This window comes from Delphinus delphis, chromosome 16, assembly GCF_949987515.2.
Source record: "Delphinus delphis chromosome 16, mDelDel1.2, whole genome shotgun sequence".
Classification (NCBI taxonomy): Eukaryota; Metazoa; Chordata; class Mammalia; order Artiodactyla; family Delphinidae; genus Delphinus; species Delphinus delphis.
This window is the reverse complement of record NC_082698.1, coordinates 32,225,290-32,250,300: the sequence shown is the minus strand read 5'-3', so window position 1 is coordinate 32,250,300 and position 25,011 is coordinate 32,225,290. Positions and strand designations below refer to the sequence as shown.

General features: G+C 36.9%; 1 protein-coding gene across 1 annotated transcript in view; it reads left to right on the top strand.

Moving 5' to 3' along the window:
* Nucleotides 1-12,542, top strand: part of HELLS (helicase, lymphoid specific) — a 39,336-nt gene extending 26,794 nt beyond the window's left edge. Inside the window, exons 14-22 of the mRNA XM_060034435.1 lie at nucleotides 1,101-1,240; nucleotides 1,331-1,469; nucleotides 2,785-2,868; nucleotides 2,952-3,071; nucleotides 3,878-3,994; nucleotides 4,351-4,510; nucleotides 9,162-9,258; nucleotides 9,340-9,416; nucleotides 11,216-12,542. Of these exons, the coding sequence (XP_059890418.1) occupies nucleotides 1,101-1,240; nucleotides 1,331-1,469; nucleotides 2,785-2,868; nucleotides 2,952-3,071; nucleotides 3,878-3,994; nucleotides 4,351-4,510; nucleotides 9,162-9,258; nucleotides 9,340-9,416; nucleotides 11,216-11,310 (1,029 nt within the window). The 3' untranslated portion in view covers nucleotides 11,311-12,542. The remainder of the gene's footprint in view (nucleotides 1-1,100; nucleotides 1,241-1,330; nucleotides 1,470-2,784; nucleotides 2,869-2,951; nucleotides 3,072-3,877; nucleotides 3,995-4,350; nucleotides 4,511-9,161; nucleotides 9,259-9,339; nucleotides 9,417-11,215) is intronic.
* Nucleotides 12,543-25,011: the final 12,469 nt, after the last annotated feature.

Below are 25,011 nucleotides of genomic sequence, written 5' to 3'. Positions count from 1 at the left end.
GGCTTAAGGGCCCAGCCGCTCTGCGGCATGTGGGATCTTTCCCCAACCGGGGCACGAACCCGTGTCCCCTGCATCGGCAGGCGGACTCTCAACCACTGCACCACCAGGGAAGCCCTCATTTTCATTTTAATTAAAGGGAATCTCTGGCTTTTTAACTGTTAGAAAATTAAAGTAGTTGCCTATTGGAAGGAATTTCATTGCAGTATTATACCAATCCAAAAAAATAACCTCTGTAGTGCAGATATGTGGAGCTTCATTTCAGCCCAAAGCTATTAAATTCCTTTATATAAGTTCAGAAGTTTTATCCATCCTTATTTTTTTCCACTGATATGAATGCATTAACTCTGATTCCAGATATTGTCATCAGTGTTAAAACAATTAAATTTCCCAGGATAAAATTTACATTTGGCTATAGTTTATGGATCCTTGATTTTGTGCCTTTGGAAATTAATAAACTTGATGATGACAGACAAAATTATTTTTTTCTTTATATGTTAAAACATTTTGTACATAAAAATATTATATACCCTACTTTGTGTGTGTGTGTGTGTATAGAATTTAAGAGTATAGCTTTTTTTTTAACATTCTTTTTAACATCTTTATTGGAGTATAATTGCTTTACAATGGTATGTTAGTTTCTGCTGTATAACAAAGTGAATCAGCTATATGTATACATCTATTCCCATATCCCCTCCCTCTTGCGTCTCCCTCCCACCCTCCCTATCCCACCCCTTTAGGTGGTCACAAAGCACCAAGCTGATCTCCCTGTGCTATGCAGCTGCTTCCCACTACATTTGGTAGTGTATATATGTCAACGCTACTCTCTCACTTCGTCCCAGCTTACCCTTCCCCCTCCCCATGTCCTCAAGTCCATTCTCTACATCTGCGTCTTTATTCCTGTCCTGCCCCTAGGTTCATCAGAACCTTTTTTTTTTTTTTAAGATCCCATATATATTTGTGTTAGCATATGGTATTTGTTTTTCTCTTTCCGACTTACCTTACTCTGTGTGACAGACTCTAGTTCCGTCCACTTCACTACAAATAACTAAGAGTATATATATAGCTTTTTAAAAAGATATTTCTTTAATTTATTGTTTTAGAAAGAAACAGTTGAGCTGAGTCCCACTGGACGACCAAAACGGCGAACTAGAAAGTCAATAGATTACAGCAAAATAGATGATTTCCCTAATGAATTGGAAAAATTGATCAGCCAAATACAGCCAGAGGTAGACCGAGAAAGGTGTGAGTTTAAAAATAAATTTAAGTATTCTTTAAACTGTGATTTTTTTTTTTTTTAATGTCTCATTCATGGATTCTATATTTTGTGCAGAGCTGTTGTGGAAACAAACATCCCTATAGAATCTGAAGTTAATCTGAAGCTGCAGAATATAATGATGCTACTTCGCAAGTGCTGTAACCATCCATATCTGATTGAGTACCCTATAGACCCGGTCACACAAGAGTTTAAGGTGAATACTATTTAATAATACACTGTTTTGATGTCTGTAACTTTTTATGTGGGGTGAAAGTGTCTTTTTTTTTATTATTACTTACAGTAAATACTGTTATATGAAGATTGTCTTCTCCCCCCAAATTCAGAGAACTTTATGAATGTTAGAAAAAAGGTGGTTTTCTATATGTAAGCTAACTAATATTTTTATTTATATATTTCATGTAAACAGCTAGGAATCCTCCTAAATTTAGAGTGATATTGGAAATATAAGTTTTTAAGTAACACAGTTGATTTCCACTCTGTGTTTTAGTTGCTGTCTATTTTGGAGATTGTTGTCACCTTTTCAGTATTCCTTTTAATTAGTATTCAGCTTGTCAAAATCAGTCGGGCTGCTCATTGTTTAAATCTCAACAGATAGCCACAGAAGAGAGCAAAAAGTTATGTTGATTTGTGGGCTTTCAGATTAAATGAATGAAATTGCTTTCTTTGGCAGTTGATGGAAAAACAACCTAGTAGTAAAGGAAATCAGTTCTCAGTAACCCTCAATAACCCTGTTTTGTACTAGTTTACAGCAGGGTTCCTTACCCTTGTCAATATTGACATTTTGGGCCAGATAATTCTTTGTTAAGGAAGTGCTGTCTTGTGGACTATAGGCCATTTGTCCAGCATCTCTAGCCTGTAGCCACTAGATGCCAAAATATTTCCCTCCCCCAGTTGTGTCAACGTGTAAAGTATCTTCCAGACACTGCCAAATATAAGCTGGGGGTGGAAGGCAAAACTGCCCCTATTTGAGAACCAGTGTTTTAAAGCTTTTCATTGAGTAAGGAAGAAGATAATCTCTGAAGGTAATTAATATTCACCGGAAGGTTAAAAATTTCATTTTGGATACTTAGGTTGCTTATAAGCTCTTATACTTTCTTTAATTTCTACTGAGAGCTTTAGCAGTAATTTTCATACGCATTTGGTTGAAAGTGTACTCAGTTATAAAGAATAAACCTCAACATTAAGTAAGTTTGAACTTAATGTTCTGTTATACAAAGTTTTGGGGAGAGGTGTGGGGAGGATAGATTATACACTTAAACTGAATTTTGTTTTTTGTGAAATCATTGGTTTTAAATTGTAGAGTTTGTCTTTCCTTGAGTATGTCTTTCCTTTTCCTTTTTTATCTTCTGATAAAAAAGATCAAATAACAAGGTCAATTTAAAAAGTTTTATAGGGACTTAATTTGTCATTGAAAATTAAACTGTTAACATGGTTTTTATTTTAACAAAAACAGATTATTAGTAGTTGTTGTGACAATTTCGTTTTTCCTTTCTTTCCCCACTTTTAAGATTGATGAAGAGTTGGTAACAAATTCTGGGAAATTCTTAATTTTGGATCGAATGCTGCCAGAACTAAAAACCAGAGGTCATAAGGTATGGTACTTTTGATTGGATTTTTGGTTGTTTAATTATTCTTCATTAATCAGTATAGATACTAAGATATATTTAAATTTCAGGTGCTGCTTTTTTCACAAATGACAAGAATGTTGGACATTTTGATAGATTACTGTCACTTTAGAAATTTCAACTTCAGCAGGCTTGATGGATCCATGTCTTATTCAGAGAGAGAAAAAAATGTAAGACTGCTTATGTCATACATACTTAATTCTTTTTTGTAACTCCTGTCTTGATTTCTGAAGTAATGTTCAAAATTGACCTAGGGACTTCCCTGGCAGTCCAGTTGTTAAGACTCTGCACTTCCACTGCAGGGGGCACAGGTTCAATTGGGGAACTAAGATCCCACATCGCGCATGGCACGGCCCAAAAAAAAAAAAGGGACCTACATCCTAGGGCCTCTGGTTTATTGCCACAACTTAGGCAATAGGCATGATCATGATTTTTTTGTTTTATGGGAGTTGAGTCTGATAATTTTATCTCTTTCCACCAAATTGGTCATTTTCAACTTTATGGCTGCTGTGGCTTTCAGTATTTATTTATCCCACATCAAAAGTCCTGTGGATGGGGGCTTCCCTGGTGGCACAGTGGTTGAGAGTCCGCCTGCTGATGCAGGGGACACGGGTTCGTGCCCCGGTCCGGGAAGATCCCGCATGCCGCGGAGCGGCTGGGCCCGTGAGCCATGGCTGCTGAGCCTGTGCGTGCGGAGGCTGTGCTCTGCAACAGGAGAGGCCACAACAGTGAGAGGCCCGCGTACCGCAAAAAAAAAAAAAAAAAAAAAGTCTTGTGGATGCTTAAGAGCTCACACCCAGCTTGAAGAATGCTGGCTTATTATATCCCTTGGGACACCACTGCCCTCCCCTTTCCTTTGCTGGTAAACAAACGGTTATAAGATAGCTGCTTAATATGCAGCTCTATATCCACATTCCAGGCAAGAACAGTTTCTTTCTTTCTTAATTCCTTATGTTTACATCCCTTTTGCTTTTAGATGCACAGCTTCAACACAGATCCAGATGTGTTTATCTTTTTAGTGAGTACACGAGCTGGTGGTCTGGGCATTAATTTGACTGCAGCAGATACTGTTATCATTTATGATAGTGATTGGGTAAGTTGGAAGTGTAGCAATATACTGATTATATTTCCATTCTGAACTTTTAATCTTTCATTGTACACTTTGTAATTTCATTTTTCTGTTTTGAAAAGGTATCCACTTTAAGATGAAAATCATTTCTTTGTCAAGTGTCCAGTGTGTAACGACTTGAACCTACTTTATCATTGAAGTCACTCTAGCAGTCTAAATTGAGTTAAGGCACTTAAACAGTACCTTAACTCAATTTTAATCAGAATCTTTTTAAACAAAGATTCTGATTGGATCATGCTTATTGACTTTACCCACATAATATGAGTTTAAATAATTTTAACCTTAAGCTGTTAAATGTTATTTTTCTTTTTAACTTTAAGAACCCCCAGTCTGATCTTCAGGCCCAGGATAGATGTCATAGAATTGGTCAGACAAAGCCAGTTGTTGTATATCGTCTTGTTACAGCAAATACTATTGATCAGAAAATTGTGGAAAGAGCAGCTGCTAAAAGAAAACTGGAAAAGTTGATCATCCACAAAAGTAAATAACATTTTGTAGTACTTTCTCGCTTAAGTTGTCTGTTGTCTGTTGTGAATTTTTGTTATTGTTGTTACTTTCTTTATAAAAGAAATAGGGGCTTCCCTGGTGGCGCAGTGGTTGAGAGTCTGCCTGCCGATGCAGGGGACATGGGTTCGTGCCCCAGTCTGGGAAGATCCTGCATGCCGCGGAGCAGCTGGGCCAGTGAGCCATGGCCGCTGAGCCTGCGCGTCCAGAGCCTGTGCTCCACAACCGGAGAGGCCACAACAGTGAGAGGCCCGCGTACTGCAAAAAAAAAAAGAAAAGAAGGAAAAGAAATCAGTGCAGGATTTAAATAGGCAGTGGGGAATTTGGAGCTGTGAAGACCTAAGCTGGGTTGGTGTGACCATAGACATAATGAAAAATACTAGTGTCTAAAATGAGGAGCAATGGGGCAGTGAAGAGTATCAAGTATACTTTTAAAGTGCCATATCTTAAACTGTCATGGAGATTGACCTGATGTTACTGATTATTCTTTTTTTCATTAAAGAAACTTTTTATTGAAGTATAGTTGATTTCTAATATTATATTAGTTTCAGGTGTACAACATAGTGATTCACAATTTTTATAGCTTATACTCCATTTAAAGTTATTAAAAAATAATGATTGTATTTTTATAAAGTCATTATCTGTGCTGTACAATATCTCCTTATTGCTTATTTATTTTATACATAGCAGTTTATATCTCTTAATCCTCTGCCCCTACCTTGCCCCCACTTCTCCCCACTAACCACTAATTTTTTTCCTATATCTCTGAGTCTGTTTTGTTATTCATCTGTTTTATTTTTTAGATTCCACATATAATTGATAACATACAGTATTTGTCTTTCTCTGTCTGACTTACTTCACTAAGCATAATCTCTAGGTTCATGCACGTTTCAAATGGCAGAATTTCATTCTTATTTATGATGAATAATATTCCATTTTGTATTTTTCTTTAACCATTCATCTTTACCCATTCATCTGTTGATGGACACTTAGGTTGTTTCCATATCTTGGCTATTGTAAATAATGCTGCTGTGAACATTGGGATGCAAGTATCTTTTCAAATTATTATTTTTGTTTTCTTTGGATATATACCCAGGAGTGGAATTGCTGGATCATATGGTAGTTCTATTTTTAGTTTTTTTGAGGAACCTTCGTACTGTTTTCCCACCATTCCTACCAACAGCATACTAGGGTTCCCTTTTCTCCACATTGTTGCCAACGTTTGTTATTTGTAGACTTTTTGATGATAGCCATTCTGACACGTGTGAAGTGATATCTCATTGTGGTTTTGATTTGTATTTCTCTGATGGATGGCGATACTGAGCATCTTTTCATGTGCCTGTTGGCCGTGTATAGATGTTCTTTGGAAAAATGTCTATTCAGGTCTGCCAGTTTTTTAATCAGTTGTTTAGGGTTTTTGATATTGAGTTGTATGAGCTGTTTATAATATTTTGGGTATTAAGCCCTTATCAGACATAGAGTTTGCAAATATTTTCTCCCATTCAGTACGTTGCCTTCTCATTTTATTGATGGTTTCCTTACTGTACAAAACATTTATGTCTGACTAGGTTACATTTGTTTATTTTTTTTGCTTTTGTTTCCCTTGCCTGAGGAGACAGATCTAAAAAATACTGCTAGGATCAATGTCAAAGAATATATTGCCTGTAGTTTCTTGTAGGAGTTTTATGGTTTCAGGTCTTAGTTTAGGTCTTTAATTCATTTTGAGTTTATTTTTGTTTATGGTGTGAGAAAATGTGCTAGTTTCATTCTTTTATATGTAGCTATCCAGTTTTTTGAAGAGACTGTCTTGTCTTCATTGTATGTTTTGCCTATTTTTCATAGATTATTTGAACATAAGTGCTGTGGGTTTATTTCTGTGCTCTCTATTCTGTTCCATTGATCTATGTGTGTGTGTTTATGCAAGTACCATGCTGTTTTGATTACTGTAGCTTTGTAGCATAGTCTGAAGTCAGGGAGCGTGATTCCTCCAGCTTTGGTCTTTTTTCTCAAGATTGCTTTTGTTTTGGAGAGGTCTTTTGTGGTTCCATACAAATGTTGGGATTACTTGTCCAGTTTTGTGAAAAATGCCATGGGTATTTTGGTAGAGATTGCATGAAATCTGTAGATTGCTTTGGGTAGTATGGACATTTTAACAATATTAATTCTTCCAATGCTTCTTTCACCTCCTTAGTTAAGTTTACTCTTAGATATTTCATTCTTGATGGGATTGTTTTTTTACTTCTGCTTTCTGATAGTTAATTATTAGTGTATAGAAATGCAACAGATTTCTGTATATTAATCTTGTATCCTGCAACTTTGCTGAATTCATTTATTAGCTCTAACAGTTTTTTGTGGAGACTTTAGTTTTTTTCTTGATATAGTATTGTGTCATCTGCAAATAGTGATAGTTGTACTTCTTCCCTTCCAATTTGGATGCCTTTTATTTCTTTTTCTTGTCTGATTGCTGAGGCTGGAACTTCGATACTGTGTCAATAGAAGTGACGAGAGTAGCCATCCTTGTCTTGCTCCTGATTTTCTAGGAAAAGCTTTCAGCTTTTCACTGTTGAGTATGATGTTATTGTTAATGTCTATCCTTTTTTTAAAATAAATTTATTTATTTTATTTATTTATTTTTGGCTGCGTTGGGTCTTAGTTGCTGCGTGTGGGCTTTCTCTAGTTGCGGCAAGCAAGGGCTACTCTTTGTTGAGGTGCACAGGCTTCTCAATGCGGTGGCTTCTCTTGTTGCGGAGCACAGGCTCTAGGCGCGGGCTTCAGTAGTTGTGGCTCGCGGGCTCTAGAGCACAGGCTCAGTAGTTGTGGCGTATGGGCTTAGTTGCTCCGCGGCATGTGGGATCTTCCCAGACCAGGGCTCAAATCAGTGTCCCTTGCATTGGCAGGTGGATTCTTAGCCACTGCGCCATCAGGGAAGCCACTACTATTTATTCTTTTTTTTTTTTTTTTTTTTGTGGTATGCGGGCCTCTCACTACTGTGGCCTCTGCCATTGCGGAGCACAGGCTCCGGATGCACAGGCTCAGTGGCCACGGCTCACGAGCCCAGCCGCTCCACAGCATCTTCCCGGACCAGGGCACGAACCCATGTCCCCTGCATCGGCAGGCGGACTCTCAACCACTGCGCCACCAGGGAAGCCCTACTGTTTATTCTTGATAAGAGATTTGTGTGCCAAAATGCTTTAAGAAAACTTCCAAGCCTCTTCTTGCAAGTAAAATATATTAAATATTAGAATATTAAAGGTATATTGAAGTAGTGCTACAATAAAATCTGTTTACTTTGTTGAACGTACTATTTCAAAAATATTTGACTCCAGTATGCCCTTTTCATAGTTTCAATAATAGAATATTAAAAACACAATATTTTTTTTTTTAATCTAGAAAAGATTTTGAGGATAGAGAAAGTGAAGTGGGTGAGGCATTGGCATTTTATGTTCTGTTCCCTGGTATTCCTTGGAGTTCTGCTTTTATTTATTCAATATAAAATTCTGTTTGGATAAATGGCTTGATGGCTGCCTTAAGAAATAAGTTTTGAAGCCTAGAAAAATCATAATGTTGAAAATTGCTATCAATTTATTTTATGCTACTTTTCTACTTGCAAATACCTTCTCCAGTATATCTGATTTTGAGGGAAATTGTGGATTAGGCTTTAGACCTCTTTGATTTGATGGAGCATTCAGATTGCAGTTAGAATTTCCATTGGAGGAAAAAGGAACTTGGTCCTAATAAGATGTTGTGCAAATTAAAATTTTTTCACCTGTGCTGCTTTTAGCGATTTGAATTATGAAATAAATTCTGTTTTGTTTTGAATTTAGTTTAAATTAGGTACAGTTTATAGTTTTACTTCCCCAAGTTTTACTTTTACTAATTTTAGAGATTAATCTCAGAGAACAATTTGAAAGGAATTTTTAAAATGCTGACAGTGTTTTATTGAGGTGTTATATACATACAGTAAAATTCCCAGCTAAGTGTACAGCTTGATGCCTTATAACAAGTGTATATGCTCGATTAATTATTATCCAGATCGAGGTAGTGAACATTTCCAACATCCGAGAAAGTTTCCCTTTCTAGTCATTTCTGAGGCTCCCTTGCTCCTCACTAGAAGGCAACCACTATTCCAATTTTTGTCATATAGGTTAGTTTTTCCTTTAACTTCATACCTGGATTCATTTGTATGTATTCTTTTTTTGCCTAGCTACTTAATATTCGACATAATATTTTGAGATTCATATATGTTGTGTGTGTTAGAAGTTTGCGATTTAAACAAAAAAATTGCTGAGTAATTCATCCATTCTTTTGTTGATGTTTGAATTGTTTACAGATTTTGGTTCTTATGCATAAGCTCCTCTTATACAAATATTTATGGTCATATGTATGTATTTGTTCTTGGTCTTAGAGTGTGTGTATGTTTAGCTACAGAAAACTACCAAACTTTTCCCCAACCATTTTACACTCCCACCAACAAAGTATGATTAATTGCAGTCGCTTTTCTTTTTTTACCAACACTTGGTTTGTCTGTCCTTTTTAATGTAAGGCATTCTGATTGGTTTGTAATGTATTGTATTTTGGCTTTAAAGGCAATTTTGAGTGTTTTGAATTTCTTGAAAATTTTTTCTAGATCATTTCAAAGGTGGTCAATCTGGATTAAATCAATCTAAGAACTTTTTAGACCCTAAGGAATTAATGGAATTGTTAAAATCTAGAGATTATGAAAGGTAAGATTATTTTAATTTTAGAAAAATATAATGCATAGTTTTGATTTATCATATAGATGTGAATATCTTGTTTCCTTACAGGGAAGTAAAAGGATCAAGAGAGAAGGTCATTAGTGATAAAGATCTGGAGTTGTTGTTAGATCGAAGTGATCTCCTTGGTAAGTATCTCTCATGGTTTTACTTATTATTTTTACAGAAACTTTGAAACATATACATAAGTAGAGAGAATAGTATAATATACCTCTGTGGATAATTCATTCTGCCATTAATAGTTTACAACATTTAGCCAATTTTATTTCATTGCCATTTTCTTTAGTCAGAGTGTTAAACTCATGACATTTTACCCATAGCCACTTTCTTAGGCATCTTTTACTGAGAAGAACATGTTTTTAAACATAGTCACTATGTCATTATTACATTTAAGAGAGTTGGTCCTGAAACCTTAGTATCAGCTAATACCCAGTTCATATCCAGATTTCTCCAGTTGTCTCAAATCTTTTTACGGTTTGAATCAGGATCCAAATTTCATTGTTTGCTATATCTCTTTTCTTCTATATCACCCTCCTCACTTTTGTTTTTCCATGCCATCGATTTGTTGGAAAAACTGGGTTATTTGTCCAGTAAAATGACCTGCATTCCGGAATTCGCCGACTCCTCCCCCCCTTACCCATTGTTCTTTTTTTTTTTAGTAAATTTTTTAATTTTTATTTATTTTTGGCTGCATTGGGTCTTTGTTGCTGTGCACGGGCTTTCTCTAGTTGCAGCGAGCGAGTGCTACTCTTTGTTGCGGAGCACAGGCTCTAGGCGCTCGGGCTTAGTAGTTGTGGCTCGTGGGTTCTAGAGTGCAGGCTCAGTAGTTGTGGTGCACAGGCTTACTTGCTCTGCGGCATGTGGGATCTTCCCAGGCCAGGGCTTGAACCCGCGTCCCCTGCGTTGGCAGGCGGATTCTTAACCACTGCGCCACCAACGAAGTCCAGGAAAAGGATTCTTTTTTTTTTTTTTGCGGTACACGGGCCTCTCACTGTTGTGGCCTCTCTCGTTGCGGAGCACAGGCTCCGGACGCACAGGCTCAGCAGACATGGCTCACAGGCCCAGCCGCTCCGCAGCATGAGGGATCCTCCCGGACCGGGGCACGAACCTGCGTCCCCTGTATCGGCAGCATCGGCAGGCGGACTCTCAACCACTGCGCCACCAGGGAAGCCCCAGGAAAAGGATTCTTAAACAGGATACAAAACTCTCAAACTAAATGAAGAGATGAATAGATTTTATTAATTTAAAGACTTCTGTAAAAACAAACAATACCGTAAACAGATAAGAGATAAACTACAAATATTTGCAGCACACAGCGGCACACAGGAAATGTTTATCGTATATAAATAAGTAAATATCAACAAGAAAACTGGACAGCTTAAGAGCAGACGATTACCAGGAGAGAAAGAAACAGCCAGCGAACATAAAAAGATGCTTCAATCTCCCTAGGAATCAGAGAATGCAAATTAAAACCAGTAGTGCTTTCATTCCAATAGCTATCATATTGACAAAAATGCAAAAGATAGATTTCATATTAGCTATGGGAGTGTATAAAGATATATTTTCATGATGTTTTGCTTTCCTGCTTTTAAACTAACCATAATTGGGCTTTTTAAAAAATATCTCTGAGAACATAATTCAGATTGGTGTTGTTTATTGCTATGTATCAGTATATCTTAAATACAGCAGAAGTGATTTTGATTAGCAAACTGCTGTTTCAGTTTGTTTGTTCCCTGGAGGCCAGTTCTAGTTTTTAATAAGAGGAGTGTACTTTCTTTCTAAAGTGGCCCACATTTCTGTGGATTTTAAAATTTTGGACAAATGACTCACTTCTCATAAAAACATAGTGGACCTCTCTTTTAAGATTTCTTTTTAAGTTCTTATACTTAAAAAAAAAAACAAACTTGTTTATATATTTTTCTCTTAGATCAAATGAATGCCTCAGGACCAATTAAAGAGAAGATGGGGATTTTCAAGATACTAGAAAATTCTGAAGATTCCAGTCCCGAATGTTTGTTTTAAACTGGAGCTAAAAGAATGTCTTTAAAAAGTTCTTGTTTACATCTGGTGATCTGTATTGGTGTTAAAATCCAGATTTTTCACTCTACTTCTTTGATTATATCAGTTTACGTAATATAACTTGTACCATTGCATACGTTTCTGAGCCTTATTAAGAGCAAAGACATATTCATAGTAAGTTTCAGTTAATTTTTCGGACCCGATAGTACTCCTGGGTATAGGCTGTTGTGTCCTTAACCACTGCCAGATTTATACAGTCTTCCTGTGGAAGTTTAATGTCTTTCCCCCACCCTCCTTTTTAGCAATACAGTTCATGAGTTTTTGGTACTTCAGTTATGGAGTAGGCTTTGGATGGGGGAAAGATTGGGATTATATTGTCTATTGTTGAAATAAGAAATGGTTTGGTTTTTTAGGGTCTCTTTCTATAAAATAGTTTGCCAAATAAATGTTTGTTATAAGATGATCTCATCAGATTATTTTTTCAGATAAATAATGGCTCAGGTGAAATACTAGCAAACGTCTTGACTGGCATTGTGATTCAACATTATGGTAACTCTTGTTTCATTCATTAGTACTATACACATATGTCATATAAAGATTTCAACTGGACCTTGGATCAATGCAGAGAAGGCTCTGGAAGAAATTATAGGTTCTTGACAAAAGACCAGAAATTGGAAGTGGCAGTGTACCATGCAAAACAAGAACAGAACAAGAGAAAAGGGACCCTGAAAATTTATAGCAGGGAGGGGTTAAAATAAGACTTAGGAATATAAGTAACACAAGATCCATAACAGAGGAGCAAAATGGGAACCATTTAGGCCCTGTATGTATATGAAAACTGAATGCTCCCTGAACCATACATTTTTGTGGAGGTTGTTATTCTTGCTGCCATGTATATTCAAATGTAGATGAGATTCTCTCTGCCTTAGGGTAATGGAACCTAGGACTCAGAAGACAAACTATTTTAAGAGAATATTCAGCCAAAGGAAAGAATAGACTACAGAGTGGATTTTTTCAAAGTGGAAATGTTTACCAGTCGCTGACAAATCATCATCGTAACCTTAGTTGGTTGCTTAGTAGTCATACTAAGTTTTTCTAATCCATTCTCTTACATTGAGCTCAAATGATTATTTCATGGGTTTATTTCTGTCCTTAACATTTCTAATACCTCCTCCCTCTGGGCTTGCTCCCTGTCCACACAGAGAAAATAAAAATGATCAGAAAAGAACTTGCCACCACTGCATCTGTAAACCTACCAGCATCTGTGCCCATGTATCGTTTACTTTTATGGATATAGTCTGTCCTAGCTAGAGCCAACAGAAAGGCCCCATTTCTTGTTTTACAGCAAACTCCTTGAAACAAGTCTATATTCACTGACTTGTTTCGCTTCCATTTTTTTCCTAAACCCATTCCAGTCAGATTTTTAAAGTCTCCAGTGACCTCTACGACCTCATTTACTTGATCTTTCAGCAGCATTTCACATAGTTGTTTCATTTCCACTAAACCATTTCTTTAGTTTGCTAGGTTTTCAGCAAACACATTTGCCTGGTTCTTCCTACTTCTGGTTCTTTCTCAATCTCCTTTGCTGTTTCTTTCTTACGTCTTTGACTCCTTAACATTAGAATCTCCCAAGTGGGCTCCCTTGATGGTCTTGTTGCTTTAAATGCCAACTATGTATTAAATTAAATGCCAACTATGTGGTATGACTCAGGTTTATATCTCCAGCAAGAATCTTTCTCCTGAACTCACTTCCAACTGCCTACTTGATATTTTTACTTGGTTGCCTGATAAACGATCCCAAATCTGAACTGTATGAACTTGTTCTCCAGCCTCTTAAGACTGTTACCAACCATGCGGTTATTTTTCAACTTCTGAAATCTTGTGTTGTCATCTCCTGTGTTTTCTGGGAGTTTAATGACTCTTTCATCCTTTGTTACTTTAGTTTCCAGATTTTAGTTTAAGGGGCAAGAGGAACAGATGTATTCACTCCATGATATTGAAACAAATACTCCCTGCTTCATCTGTGTAAAAAGGTATTCTCAGACCAGGATTTGTCTTCCCTCACTTTGTCAAATTGCCAAGAAAAATACTTCATTAGCTTTACTATTCGGTGAGTCATTCTTCTGTATTACAAGGCAGTTCCTGAATGTACTGAGAGGTATAGTGAAAGTGGTACTTGAACATTTCCAGGCAAATATGTTTGATGGAATCTTTCACTGATGTCTTAGCAATTGTATTTGATTTTTTAGTCTTAGAACTTTGAAGTAATACTTTATGAAAAGCCTGAAATGCACTAACGTTTATATTCAAAACATTAAGTAAGTGTTTCTGGTTTTAAATTCTATACTCTTACTTCCTAAGATTATTTTGGTTTTGAGTTTTTTAAGTTAATGGTACTTAAGTTTTTATGATTCTATTTGCTGTATTCAGTACATCTTCACAAATAACATACTATGTATTAATACTTTATCATTGATTATGGTTATAAAAATCAAGCCCAAGGAATCATATTTATGAGTAAAATTAAAGATATCTTTTGGTCTTTATTTCTTTGGAATCACTTATTGTTACCACTTGGTTTACAACCATTGCTACATTCAGAGAAGAGGTAACTTGTCGAAATCTAGTGAAGCTTGTCTTTCCATTATATACATTTTACGTCTCTAACTTAGGTAATGATTTTAACTCTAAACAGGTTTGATTAAAAGTTGAAATGACGTGTGTGTGTGTGTGTGTGTGTGCGCGTGCGTGCGTGCGTGTGTGTGCGTGCGTGTGTGTGTGTGTGCGCGTGCGCGCACGCGGTACGCGGGCCTCTCACTGTTGTGGCCTCTCCCGTTGCGGAGCACAGGCTCCGGACGCATAGGCTCAGCGGCCATGGCTCACGGGCCCAGCCGCTCCGCGGCATGTGGGATCTTCCCGTACCAGGGCACGAACCCGCGTCCCCTGCATTGGCAGGCGGACTCTCAACCACTGCGCCACCAAGGAAGCCCTGAAATGACTTTTAAAGTGAATTATAAAAACAAATTTTTACATTTTTATTTCTGGCATAGAGGTGGCAAACTAAGCTTAAAATACAACATGTTGTAATGTAGTCTATGGTGCATATCTAGGACATGAGTTTGACAACAGCACCAAGCAGATGGCAGCCAGATGCAACAAAAATACTGTCTCTCTTAGGTGTTACTTGGTACCAATATAATTGGAAAGTATGAGCACTCACAGGAAGCTGTACTTGATTGTATAGTAGTTGGTCATTCATGTGATGTATAGTGTACTTGTTATACATTTTGTTTAGATCTGATTGAAATGAATACACATTTTAAAACTCAAATTCCTGAGCTATGTCCACAGGTTCCAGTGGAGAAGCGCAGCCCTAAAGGATAAATTAATTTGTCCATAATTTTTCCTGATCTCCCTTTCACAAATCTGTCTCCTCCAGTCAGATCAATCTACAGATCAGCCCCCAAGTCACATCTCTGGGTCTTTTTTTATTTCTTCCTGAGTCTTAACTACTTTTTAGATTCCTCTATATTATTAACTGTTTGCTTAAATGTCACCACCTGAAGAGGTCTTTGATAGTAGGGGGATTGTGTGAGCCGTTCCTCTTCTCTAAAGTATTTCAGGATGTTTATAAAATAATGTGTGCCTGCTTTTTCATTTTCAGTGCTCACCACCACCCCCTGCACCTATACAATTAAGGTGCTCAGATGAACATTTCATTTCTTCTTAGCTTTAAAAAGTTATTTAAAGAAATACAAAAATAGCACAGTTATGATAGAAACATAGCAAATTTCATTTTCACTTTTTATTGAGATATAACATCTCAGTAAAGAAATCTTATACTCAGTTTGGTGTATCCACTGTGTAATTTACCATCCAGATTAAATGGGGGTGTTTCTTTAAAGAAGGCTTTCTGCCCTCCTAGTTAATAACCCTACCCTAAGGTAACCAGTCTTCTAATTTTCGTCACCACAGTCTAATTCTACATAGCAAAATCTATGACGGGTATGCAAATTAGTGAGGTTTGGGAACCGTTAACCAAAAAACATTTCTCAGTACCAATGAAAACCTCTGGTGAGAACAGATCAATTATATAGTTATCTTACCCCTCTTTTCTCTTGCTCTCTGTACAATTTATTACTGGATTTTTGAATAAGGATTTTAGCTGCTGCCACCACCACCAATACTAAGCGTATTTCTTGAAAGATATGAAGTGAATCTCATCTTATCGTTTCATCAAAATGAGATCTCTGACCTGACTACCTTGTGCTGGGGAAACAGGCATGGACTCATTTGGGAGCATTGGGTGCAGGAGGCTTTCCTTTACCCTATTTATCTCACCACCAAGGTTATACCTGCTGTGTTCCTACCTTTTTCTCCACCTTCCAATGAATTCTCTTTATACCAGTACTAGGGTGTATGACAAGTGATAATAGAATATTATACTACTTGGTACAAGACAGGTTTAATATTTTCATGGGAGAGAATGGAAGCTTAAGTTCTGCATGGACCTGAAGATAGGTACCAGTGATGCCAGAGGTAATCCTAAAAATTAATAATTGATCAACTCATTACTTACTGTTTGGACTTGTTCCGTCACATTCCTCACTCAGACGTGTGAGTGGTTGGCTCCTTGGCATTCAGGTGTCAGCTTGCATTTCACTTCAGAATGAATGTCCCTGATCCTCCCCCCAAAGGACCACACTTGCCAATCTGTCAGCCTCTCATCATCTCCACAAGGTTGGGTACTTTATCTGTTTTGTTGACTACATAAGAGAGCATGTTGGAAACATGAAGTAGGAATAAAGTTAGAATCATCCAGTGAACACACTGGATAAAGAAATACTGTTCCCTAGAATTAAAGCAAGATGAAAGACCTCAGATTAGATTATCAAGCACTAAACAGAAAAGATAAGGAAAACTATACTCCTGGATTCATTATAGATAAAATAACATCAAATGCAAAGAGAGTCTTCTAAAACCAGATCACTCACAAAGGAACAAAGATCAGGTGGACAGCAGATGTGTTATTTTAACAGTAAAAATAAGACTTAAAAATTCCAATGTGTTGAAAAAAAATCCCAACCTAGAATCACATCTGTTTAAATGTGAGGGAACAGTGAAGGTATTTCAAGGCATACAAGTTTTGCCATGCAAAAAAGTAAAGTGAAACCAGCCTAACATAGAATCCACATTTCTGACATGGCTCGTTAGTACCTCACTGAGGATCACCCTAATTCAGTAAGTACTTCAAAATGTAGCCCATTAAAAAGATTTTTTTTATTGAAGTATAGTTGATTTATCAAAACAACAATCAAAAAGTGGGCAGAAGATCTAAATAGACATTTCTCCAAAGAAGACACAGATGGCCAACAGGCACATGAAAAAGTGCTCAACATCGCTAATTAGAGAAATGCAAATCAAAACTATAATGTATCACCTCCAGTCAGAATCATCAAAAAGTCTACAAATAATAAATGCTGGAGACGGTGTAGAGAAAAGGGAACCCTCCTACATTGTTGATGGGAATGTAAATTGGTACAACCACTATGGAGAACAGTATGGAGGTTCCTTAAAAAACTAAAAGAACTACCATATGATCCTGCAATCCCACTCCTGGACATATATCCAGTGAAAGCTATAACTTGAAAAGATAAATGCACCCCTATGTTCATAGCAGTACTATTTATAATAGCCAATACCTAAATGTCCATGGACAGATGAATGGATAAAGAAGATACACACAATGGAATACTACTCAGTCATAAAAAAGAACAAAATGATGCCAGTTGCAGCAACGTGGGTGGTCCTAGAGATTATACCAAAAGAAGTAATCCAGAGAAAGACAAATCATATGATATGTATGTGGCATCTAAAATACAGTACAATTGAACCTATCTATGAAACAAACAGACTCACAGACATAGAGAACAGACTTGTGGTTGCCAAGGGGAAGGGGGTTGGGGAGGGATGAAGTGGGAGGTTGGGGTCAGCAGATGTAAGTTAATATATACAGAATGGATACACAACAAGGTCCTACTGTGTAGCACAGAGAACTATATTCAGTATCCTATAATAAACCATAATGGAAAATATTAAAAAAAGGAATGTATATATATGTATAACTGAATCACTTTGCTGTACAGCAGAAATTAACACATTGTAAATCAACTATACTTCAATTTAAAAAATTAAAAAACCAAACAAACATAGCCTTCACCCCTTATGTGGTGCAGATCTTGGTTTTTATTTCTCATGGGTGACCTTTTTCTCCATACCCAAGGTCCTACCTGGACTGACAGTGAACGTCTTCACTTTCCTACATTGGTGGATAGAATTCTTTTAATCCTTTTTTTAATAGAATGAAGCAGTCTTGTGAACATCCAGGTCTTATGTAGTTGTTTCAAAACTTAATGCCCCATTTTGAGGCAATAATTCTGTTCTGTCCTTGGGCTTATGAGTCAATTCTGTATTCCACTCTTTATCTTTTGGGTTCTGGCACCTGAATATTTGCCTTTCTTTCCTTTGAGTTTGTATAAAAGTATTTTTGTAATATTTTATGCAGCATTTATATGTGTTTATAGTTGGTGGGGAGCCATTCATGTCAGCTCTGTCTACCATGTTTCTTTGGATTTATCTTTATATTCTTATTTTATGATTGTTGAAGTTGAATAGTTAGTGAATTTATTTCTTTTCTTGTAATTCAGTGATTACATGCAAAGCTATACAATTTATATATTGATAAATACTGGGCATTTAATGAGATTTACTTGCAAATAGTTGGGATTTTACTTTTAGAATCTTTTCACACCTTAATTATTATTTAAGATGTTTTAAAATATTTTGAACAGTACTGTCACATGGTGGGTGGATTTTTTTTGGTTAGACTTTAAAAAATGAATTCTGATTTCATTGCATTGGGATCAGTGAATGTTGCTAGAATAACAGTGTTGCTTTTGGTGGTCGATTAAGATAGTCTTTGTGGCCTAGTAAGTAGTTAATTTTTGAGAGAGCTTTGCTAGCAGCTTTATCCTGGAGCACATGTAAGGTCAGCTGCACCAAAAGCTTTCAAGTTTGGCTTAGCTGTTCCATTCTTAAATGAGGAGGTTGACTGTCTATGCCCTATAAATTCTGCCTAACTATCCCCATTCTACTTGCATCACATCTAATTTCCCATCAGCCAAAGAGAGTCACTGGGGCAAGCCCAGAATCATAGTTGGGGGGCACTGTAAAGTTATATGGCAAAGGTATGGGTACAGGGACTGATGAGGCATTTATGAAAACCACCACTGAGAATTCTTTCTTACTTTCAAACACAAGTAAATACAAAACCAGTTGGAGACAGTTGAAATTGTTTTTGGAAGCCTTGTGATATTTAGTTAGTTCTGCCCAGTCTTCAAAGCTTAGTTCAAATACCATTAATTTTTCTTGATTCCATTAAATTTTCTTGATTCTCACAACAAGGTATTTTCATCCCTTTCAGATTTCTACAGATCCTTCTACCTTTTTTTAGGACACTCATTATTCAGTACCTTATAACTCTCCGAGAATATGCATTTTATTCTTGACTAGAGAATAATATCCCGAGGACCACTTTCTTTTTTTCCTGAAAAATTTCCTTAATTCCTAATCCAGACCCTGGTGTGCAGTAACTGTCCAATAAATATTTACTGAATAAACACAAGAATGAGCAAATGGAAGAAAGATTAAGCAAACCTTCAGAGAGGTTTTTGGGACATAAGAAAATCCCTTAAATCCCGTGAGAAGTCCTTGTAAGTTCTAATTATAATTCTTTTCTTCCTATAAGGAAAATGCTAAATTTCCAGTAATGTTAGTTTAAAACTGGCCTTATTTGAAGTGTTTCTTTAAAGAGAAACAGACACAAATCACACCCAGACTTCCCAGTGGCAATTTATTTCTCCTAAAAAGGTAGAATTCCATACTGTATATAAATGCATATGATGTTTGAATTATGAAGCTAATCTCATAGTAACTAGGTAGAGTTCTGAAACCAAAGGGTTCTTCAATTGCCTGTAAAGATAATCCTAAAATCCTTTAAAGTCTGGTGTTTGCAAAGAGCCAATTTCATCATTCAAAAGTGTCTACTTCTATGAAGTTCTAGAAGAGCTAAAACTAATGTGCTAGAAACCAGAGCAGTGGTTGCTTCTGAGGATGGGGATTGCCTGGAAACGGGGTGAGGGAACTTTCCAGGGGAATGGAATTATTCTACATCTTGATAGTGTGTGGTTTACTCAGGTGTTGGTGTTTATCAAAATTGACTATATTGTATACTTAACTCTTATCAGAAGGCCCCAGTGTCCCCAAATGAGCAGGATGTTAAAGGCCGTTTCCAAAAGGAAAGGTGTTTCAAGTACCTGAAAATAAACCTTTTCTCGTGCCCATTCTGATTTAGACCGACCATGTGTTTATACTTGCCCTTTCAAGGCATAGCTGGGCTTTATGCTTTGCGTTATGATTACAATATTAATCTTGATAAAGATGATTTCTGATGACAAATAATAAAATATTTAAGACAAGACTGGTAAATGCATGTGCAGAAACTCTCCAGTCTTTAAAAAAATCAAACCATTCTTTCCAAATAACTTTTTTCCCACTTCTTTCTAAACTAATACATGTTCTATGTTGATAGTGTCAAAACATCAGATACTTTTAAGAAAGAAAAGAAAGAAAAGGAAAAATCACTTATTTCACCACCCAGCCACTACTGTTAAAAACCTGGGGGCTAATTCCTTCCCACACTTTTCTATGTGAACATATATGTGTTTACATGTTTTCTTTCAAATGGAAGTTCTCTGTATGTTCTTTTCAACATGCCTTTTTAGCTTGATACATACTGAACATTTTGCGGCCAAGACTGTTCCTGAGTAGAAAAGGGGTGAAGCCAGACTGGGAAGTGGCGGGAAGGGAGTGAAGACACAAGGACTGGCCCTGAGGGATCTCACCATCACTCTGCCCCTCCTTGTCACCGTCTGCTCTGCAGAGAGGGCTGTGCCTCCTGGGATGGGCGCCTGCAGTGCTGCTTGTCAGAGAAGGAAAAAGGCAACCTTCTTTCAGGTAATCCTGGCTGCACTGACCACAGGAAGCAAAAGGGAGCATGTGCAGAGGGGGATCTGCTTGCCCACAGTGTATTTTCAGCCAGCTTGGAAATACTTAAACCCTTTGTCAGGGAGATATGAAGCAGAGTTTTGAGTTACATGCTGTTATAATCATCTAAAGGGCAATGTTTGTTTGTTTTAACCAGCAAATTGCATGTTACCCTACTTCAGAAAAATTTTGTCAGAAGCCAGCTTGTAGACAAAGAAAAAATGCTATAGTGACCATTTAACGATAATGCCAGCTATCATGTGTGTATAGTGCTACCACGCGCCAGGCCCTGTTCCAAGACCTTTACCTACACTAAATCTTTCAATATAAATCGTTACAAGGCCATCTGTTAGGGACACCTCCCTGTCAGAGTTCAAGTGACCAATCCAGTATGCTTTTTTTTCCTTTAAAAATTAAAGCTTATCAAATAACAGCAGAACTATTCTCTAACAGCTGCTTTTATTCTTATGTATTTTAGGGAAAGATCATATAGGTTGGTGCCATCTTTTGCCAGATTTCTACTGTTATCAATTGCTTCCTGGGTTTTTTTCTACTTTTTTCTCTGTGAATCTGTCCTCAGCTCTTCCTGCTTTAAAATAAATTGCCTTGGAGCTTGCATAACCTGTTAACTCTGTGTTTAGGCCTCCAGCTCAGCCACTGAATGGCTCCACCGATCAGTGTGGCTTCTGACGTGTCCGTGAGCCCTTTCATCTTTCACTTGACAATGAATGGAAAAAGTTTCCTTGGTGGCTCCAGTCTTTCCAAAGAATATAAAAATTCCGCTGCAGACTTAGAATCACAGTGTTTCAGTTGAGAAGGAACTTTATTTAGGGATTAGCTAACTCAAAGATTTCCTGTTATTGATAGTAGTGGCCTAGTAAATACAAACTTGTTTTTGATTATGACCATCTCATTCCATAAACAAACTCTTATTTGCCACAAGGACGTGCCATGAAATTGAAAGAGGATCTCTCAACGTGCAAGCTGGCGGACAATCTCAGAGTTCCGCCCTGAAATTTGTACTAAAAATGGTTATACGTGGCAATATACGAAAAGACCACAAGGTGGCATAATTTCCCCAATTAAAACTGACCTTCCCGGTTCTATTTCAGTCTTTATATTTTACAAGGTTAAGGTTTCCATTTTACTTATTTTATTTTGCCTGCTGAAAAAGGGAAAGAACAACAATTCACTAACTCCTGTATCTGTAACAGCAAGGGAGATTTCTAAGTTATTTCTTTATGTTTTAAAGTAGAATCTTCTTTTTCTAATTATAAAAGTAACAATTTCAGAAAATTTGGAAAACACAGAAATCATGTTCCTTATCTCTTTCTATGTGCACAATTAAAAGCACACACATATTTACACTCTCAGGATCACATTGTATATAAAACCTAGCAAATTGTTTTTCCCGGTAAGAATATAAGATTTACAATTTATATCTATAATTATTTTCCAAGAATATTATTGAGTACATACTAAATTATTTTACAATATACATGGATCATTATTTTTTTAAAGTAATCGTCTGTTATTGGATAAGTGTTGGATATATAGCGCTGTCTCCTATATAGGTCTTTGTAAGTCTCTGATTTGCTGCTTGGGATACATTTCTATAAGTCTGAAGGTGTGAACATTTTCTAGGCTTTTGATAAATATTGTCTAGGAATGATTTGCCCATTTTAACAACATTTACCCATTTACCTAGCACTGTGTGTGTGTTAATTTGTTCAACCAATTTTGTTAAATCTGGAGTTGTAAATATATGTAAGGCTTTTAATGCATATTGTCTAGGAATGATTTGTGTATATATCTATACCTCCACAAAATTAGAACAGCACTTACCTACTTGAACCAAGTAGTGTGCTTATGTATTCATTTATTCATTCATTCATTTTTAAATTTTTTCAGTTCATTTGTATGTGGTTGTGTGTGTGCATTTTCTTGTCATGTCAATATGTTTCTTACTGAAAGTGATAGTAAAAAAAAAAAAGTGTTTAAAACCCTGATCATATGGTTACTGAGTACCAAAATTCCTTCCAGAGTTCTGTTACATATTATTCCTCTGTTCAGGGACCCTAGAGAACAAGAAGTCTCCTGGCTTCATTTTACTGATAAGGAAACTAAAGCTAGAGAAGAAAGCAATCTTCCCAAAGATGACAGGGCAGAAGCCAGACTCAGAACCAAGATCTCTTGGCTTCCTATACTGAATCCTTTCCATTCTACATAAATTTTTACATAAATGAGCCAGGCATCTACCAAGGGGTGTCTCTGATTAGGTTAGTGATCAAGACAGGAACTAGGAAAGTAAAGAGAATGAATGAAGACAATTGGAAATATTGGGGCCTCATATAAAGTGGTGAGGACACACCCCTTCTAAAATTATTGATGTTAAAAATTTAAAAACAAGATTTCTGTGGCTAGTAAGGAGTTTATAACATTGATCTAAGGCCTTTTTATGGAATAACCAAGCAGTTCCCCACAAGGGCTGAAATTCTATGACATTTATTGAATGTCCATGTTCACTGCAGCATTATTTACAATAGCCAAGATATGGAAACAACCTAAATGTCCACTTAAGGATGAATGGATAAAGAAAATGTGGTCTATGTATGCAAGAGATTAGTATTTGGCCATAAAAAAAGAATGAAATCTTGCCAATTGCAACAACATGGATGGACCCTGAGGGTATTATGCTAAGTGAAATAAGTCAGAGAAGGACAAGTGCCATATAATCTCATTTATATGTGGAATCTAAAACAGAAAACAACAAAAAAACCCCAAACAACTAAACTCCTGGATACAGAGAACAGTTTGGTGGTTACCAGAGGTGGGGGCTCAGGTAGGGCAAAATGTGTGAAGTGGTCAAAGAGTACAAACCTTAAGTTATAAAATAAAAAAGTCATGGGGATGTACTGTACAGCATGGTGACTATACATGCCGCGGAGAAACTAAGCCCGTGCTCTACCGCTACTGAGGCCTGCGCGCCTAGAGCCCGTGCTCCGCAACAAGAGAAGCCCCCACTCGCCGCAGCTAGAGAAAGCCCACACGCAGCAACGAAGACCCAACGCAGCCAAAAATAAAATTATTTTTTAAAATAATAATAATACTGTATTGCATATCTGAAAGCTGCTAAGAGAGTAAGTCTTTAAGTTTTCATTATGGGGAAAAAAATTCTGTAACTATGTATGGGGACGGATGTTAACTAGACTTATTGTTGTGATCATTTTGCAATACATACAAATACCAAATCATTATGTTGTACACCGAAAACTAATATAATGTTGTATGTCAACATACCTAAAAAATACAATATAGAAACATAATTTCTTTTTTATTGAGGTGAAATTTAGCAACAGGGAATTGTACATATCTTAACTGTACAATTTGATGAGTTTTGATCAATGCTAACACCCATGTAACAACGATTCGATCAAAATATAGAACATTACCATTACCCCTGTAACTCCCCTTATGTCCGATCCAGTCCATCAATGTCCATAATTGTCCTAAAACAATACTTTTCTATTTCTATAGATTAATTTTTCCCTTCCTTGAAATTCATATACCTGTGTGTAATAACATAGTTTGCCAGTTTCATGGCAGCAAGGGGCAGTACCTACACCCTGGAGCCTGCTGAAATTATTCAAACAGCTAATCTTAAGCTTACTAATCATACCTACCCTGTCTCGCTCATTCCTTCCCACTAAAACCAAGATAAAGGCTTTCGCCCATGCTTTCCCTTCACCCCCCTTCTGCCTCCTGACCAACCAGGGAGCGTCCACATGTGGCCCCGCCTGGTGTGCTGTGCCTCCTGTATCTAGCGAGCTGTGGGCAACAATTTCTTCCTTCATGACAGCCATTTCTGTGTCTGCGTGTCTTACCATACCTGATTAAAACAAATCCCAGGTACGTTTTATTTTTTTATTTTTATTTTAATTGTTTTAGTGAAACAAGTAAAGTGTTTATTAGGAGGGAAAAATCAGGTACACTTTAATGTAAGTAGTTTTTACAATCAAATTCAGGTTTTCTACCTATAAATTCATATCTTTTGTGAAGAAGGAAAATTTTACTTCTTCTTTTTCAATGTTCTTTTCTGTTTTCTTTTTTTTTTTTTTTTTTTTTGCCATACTTCTCTTACTAAATCCACTATCTAACGTTGAGTAGAGGTGATGAGTGCTTGCCTTGTTCTCCCTAGTGTGGGGAAATGTTTCCATGTTTCACTGATAAAGACGGTGCTAACTCAAGACTCCTTACAGATGTACTTTATCAATGGAGGAGCTTTCCCTCTATTCCGATTTTGCTGGGGGTTTTTTCCATAATGATGGTAATGATTTTCTTCCAAATTTCCCCAAATCTATTGAGGTGAATTTTTGTTTTATCTTTTTTACTTAGTTAACAAGAGTGGACTTAAAATTTGTGTTTTATTTTAAAGGTTATATTGCAGTGTCTGTGGCTCTGGACCAGACTCAGGGCTGTTGATTGTAGCATGGGACTGGCCTGGGCCTGAGACTCAAGACACTTTGCCCAAATATCTGAGACTTCAGTTGTGTGCTCTGCTTCCATACCCGTCCACGTGCCAGCCCTGGGGATACACCT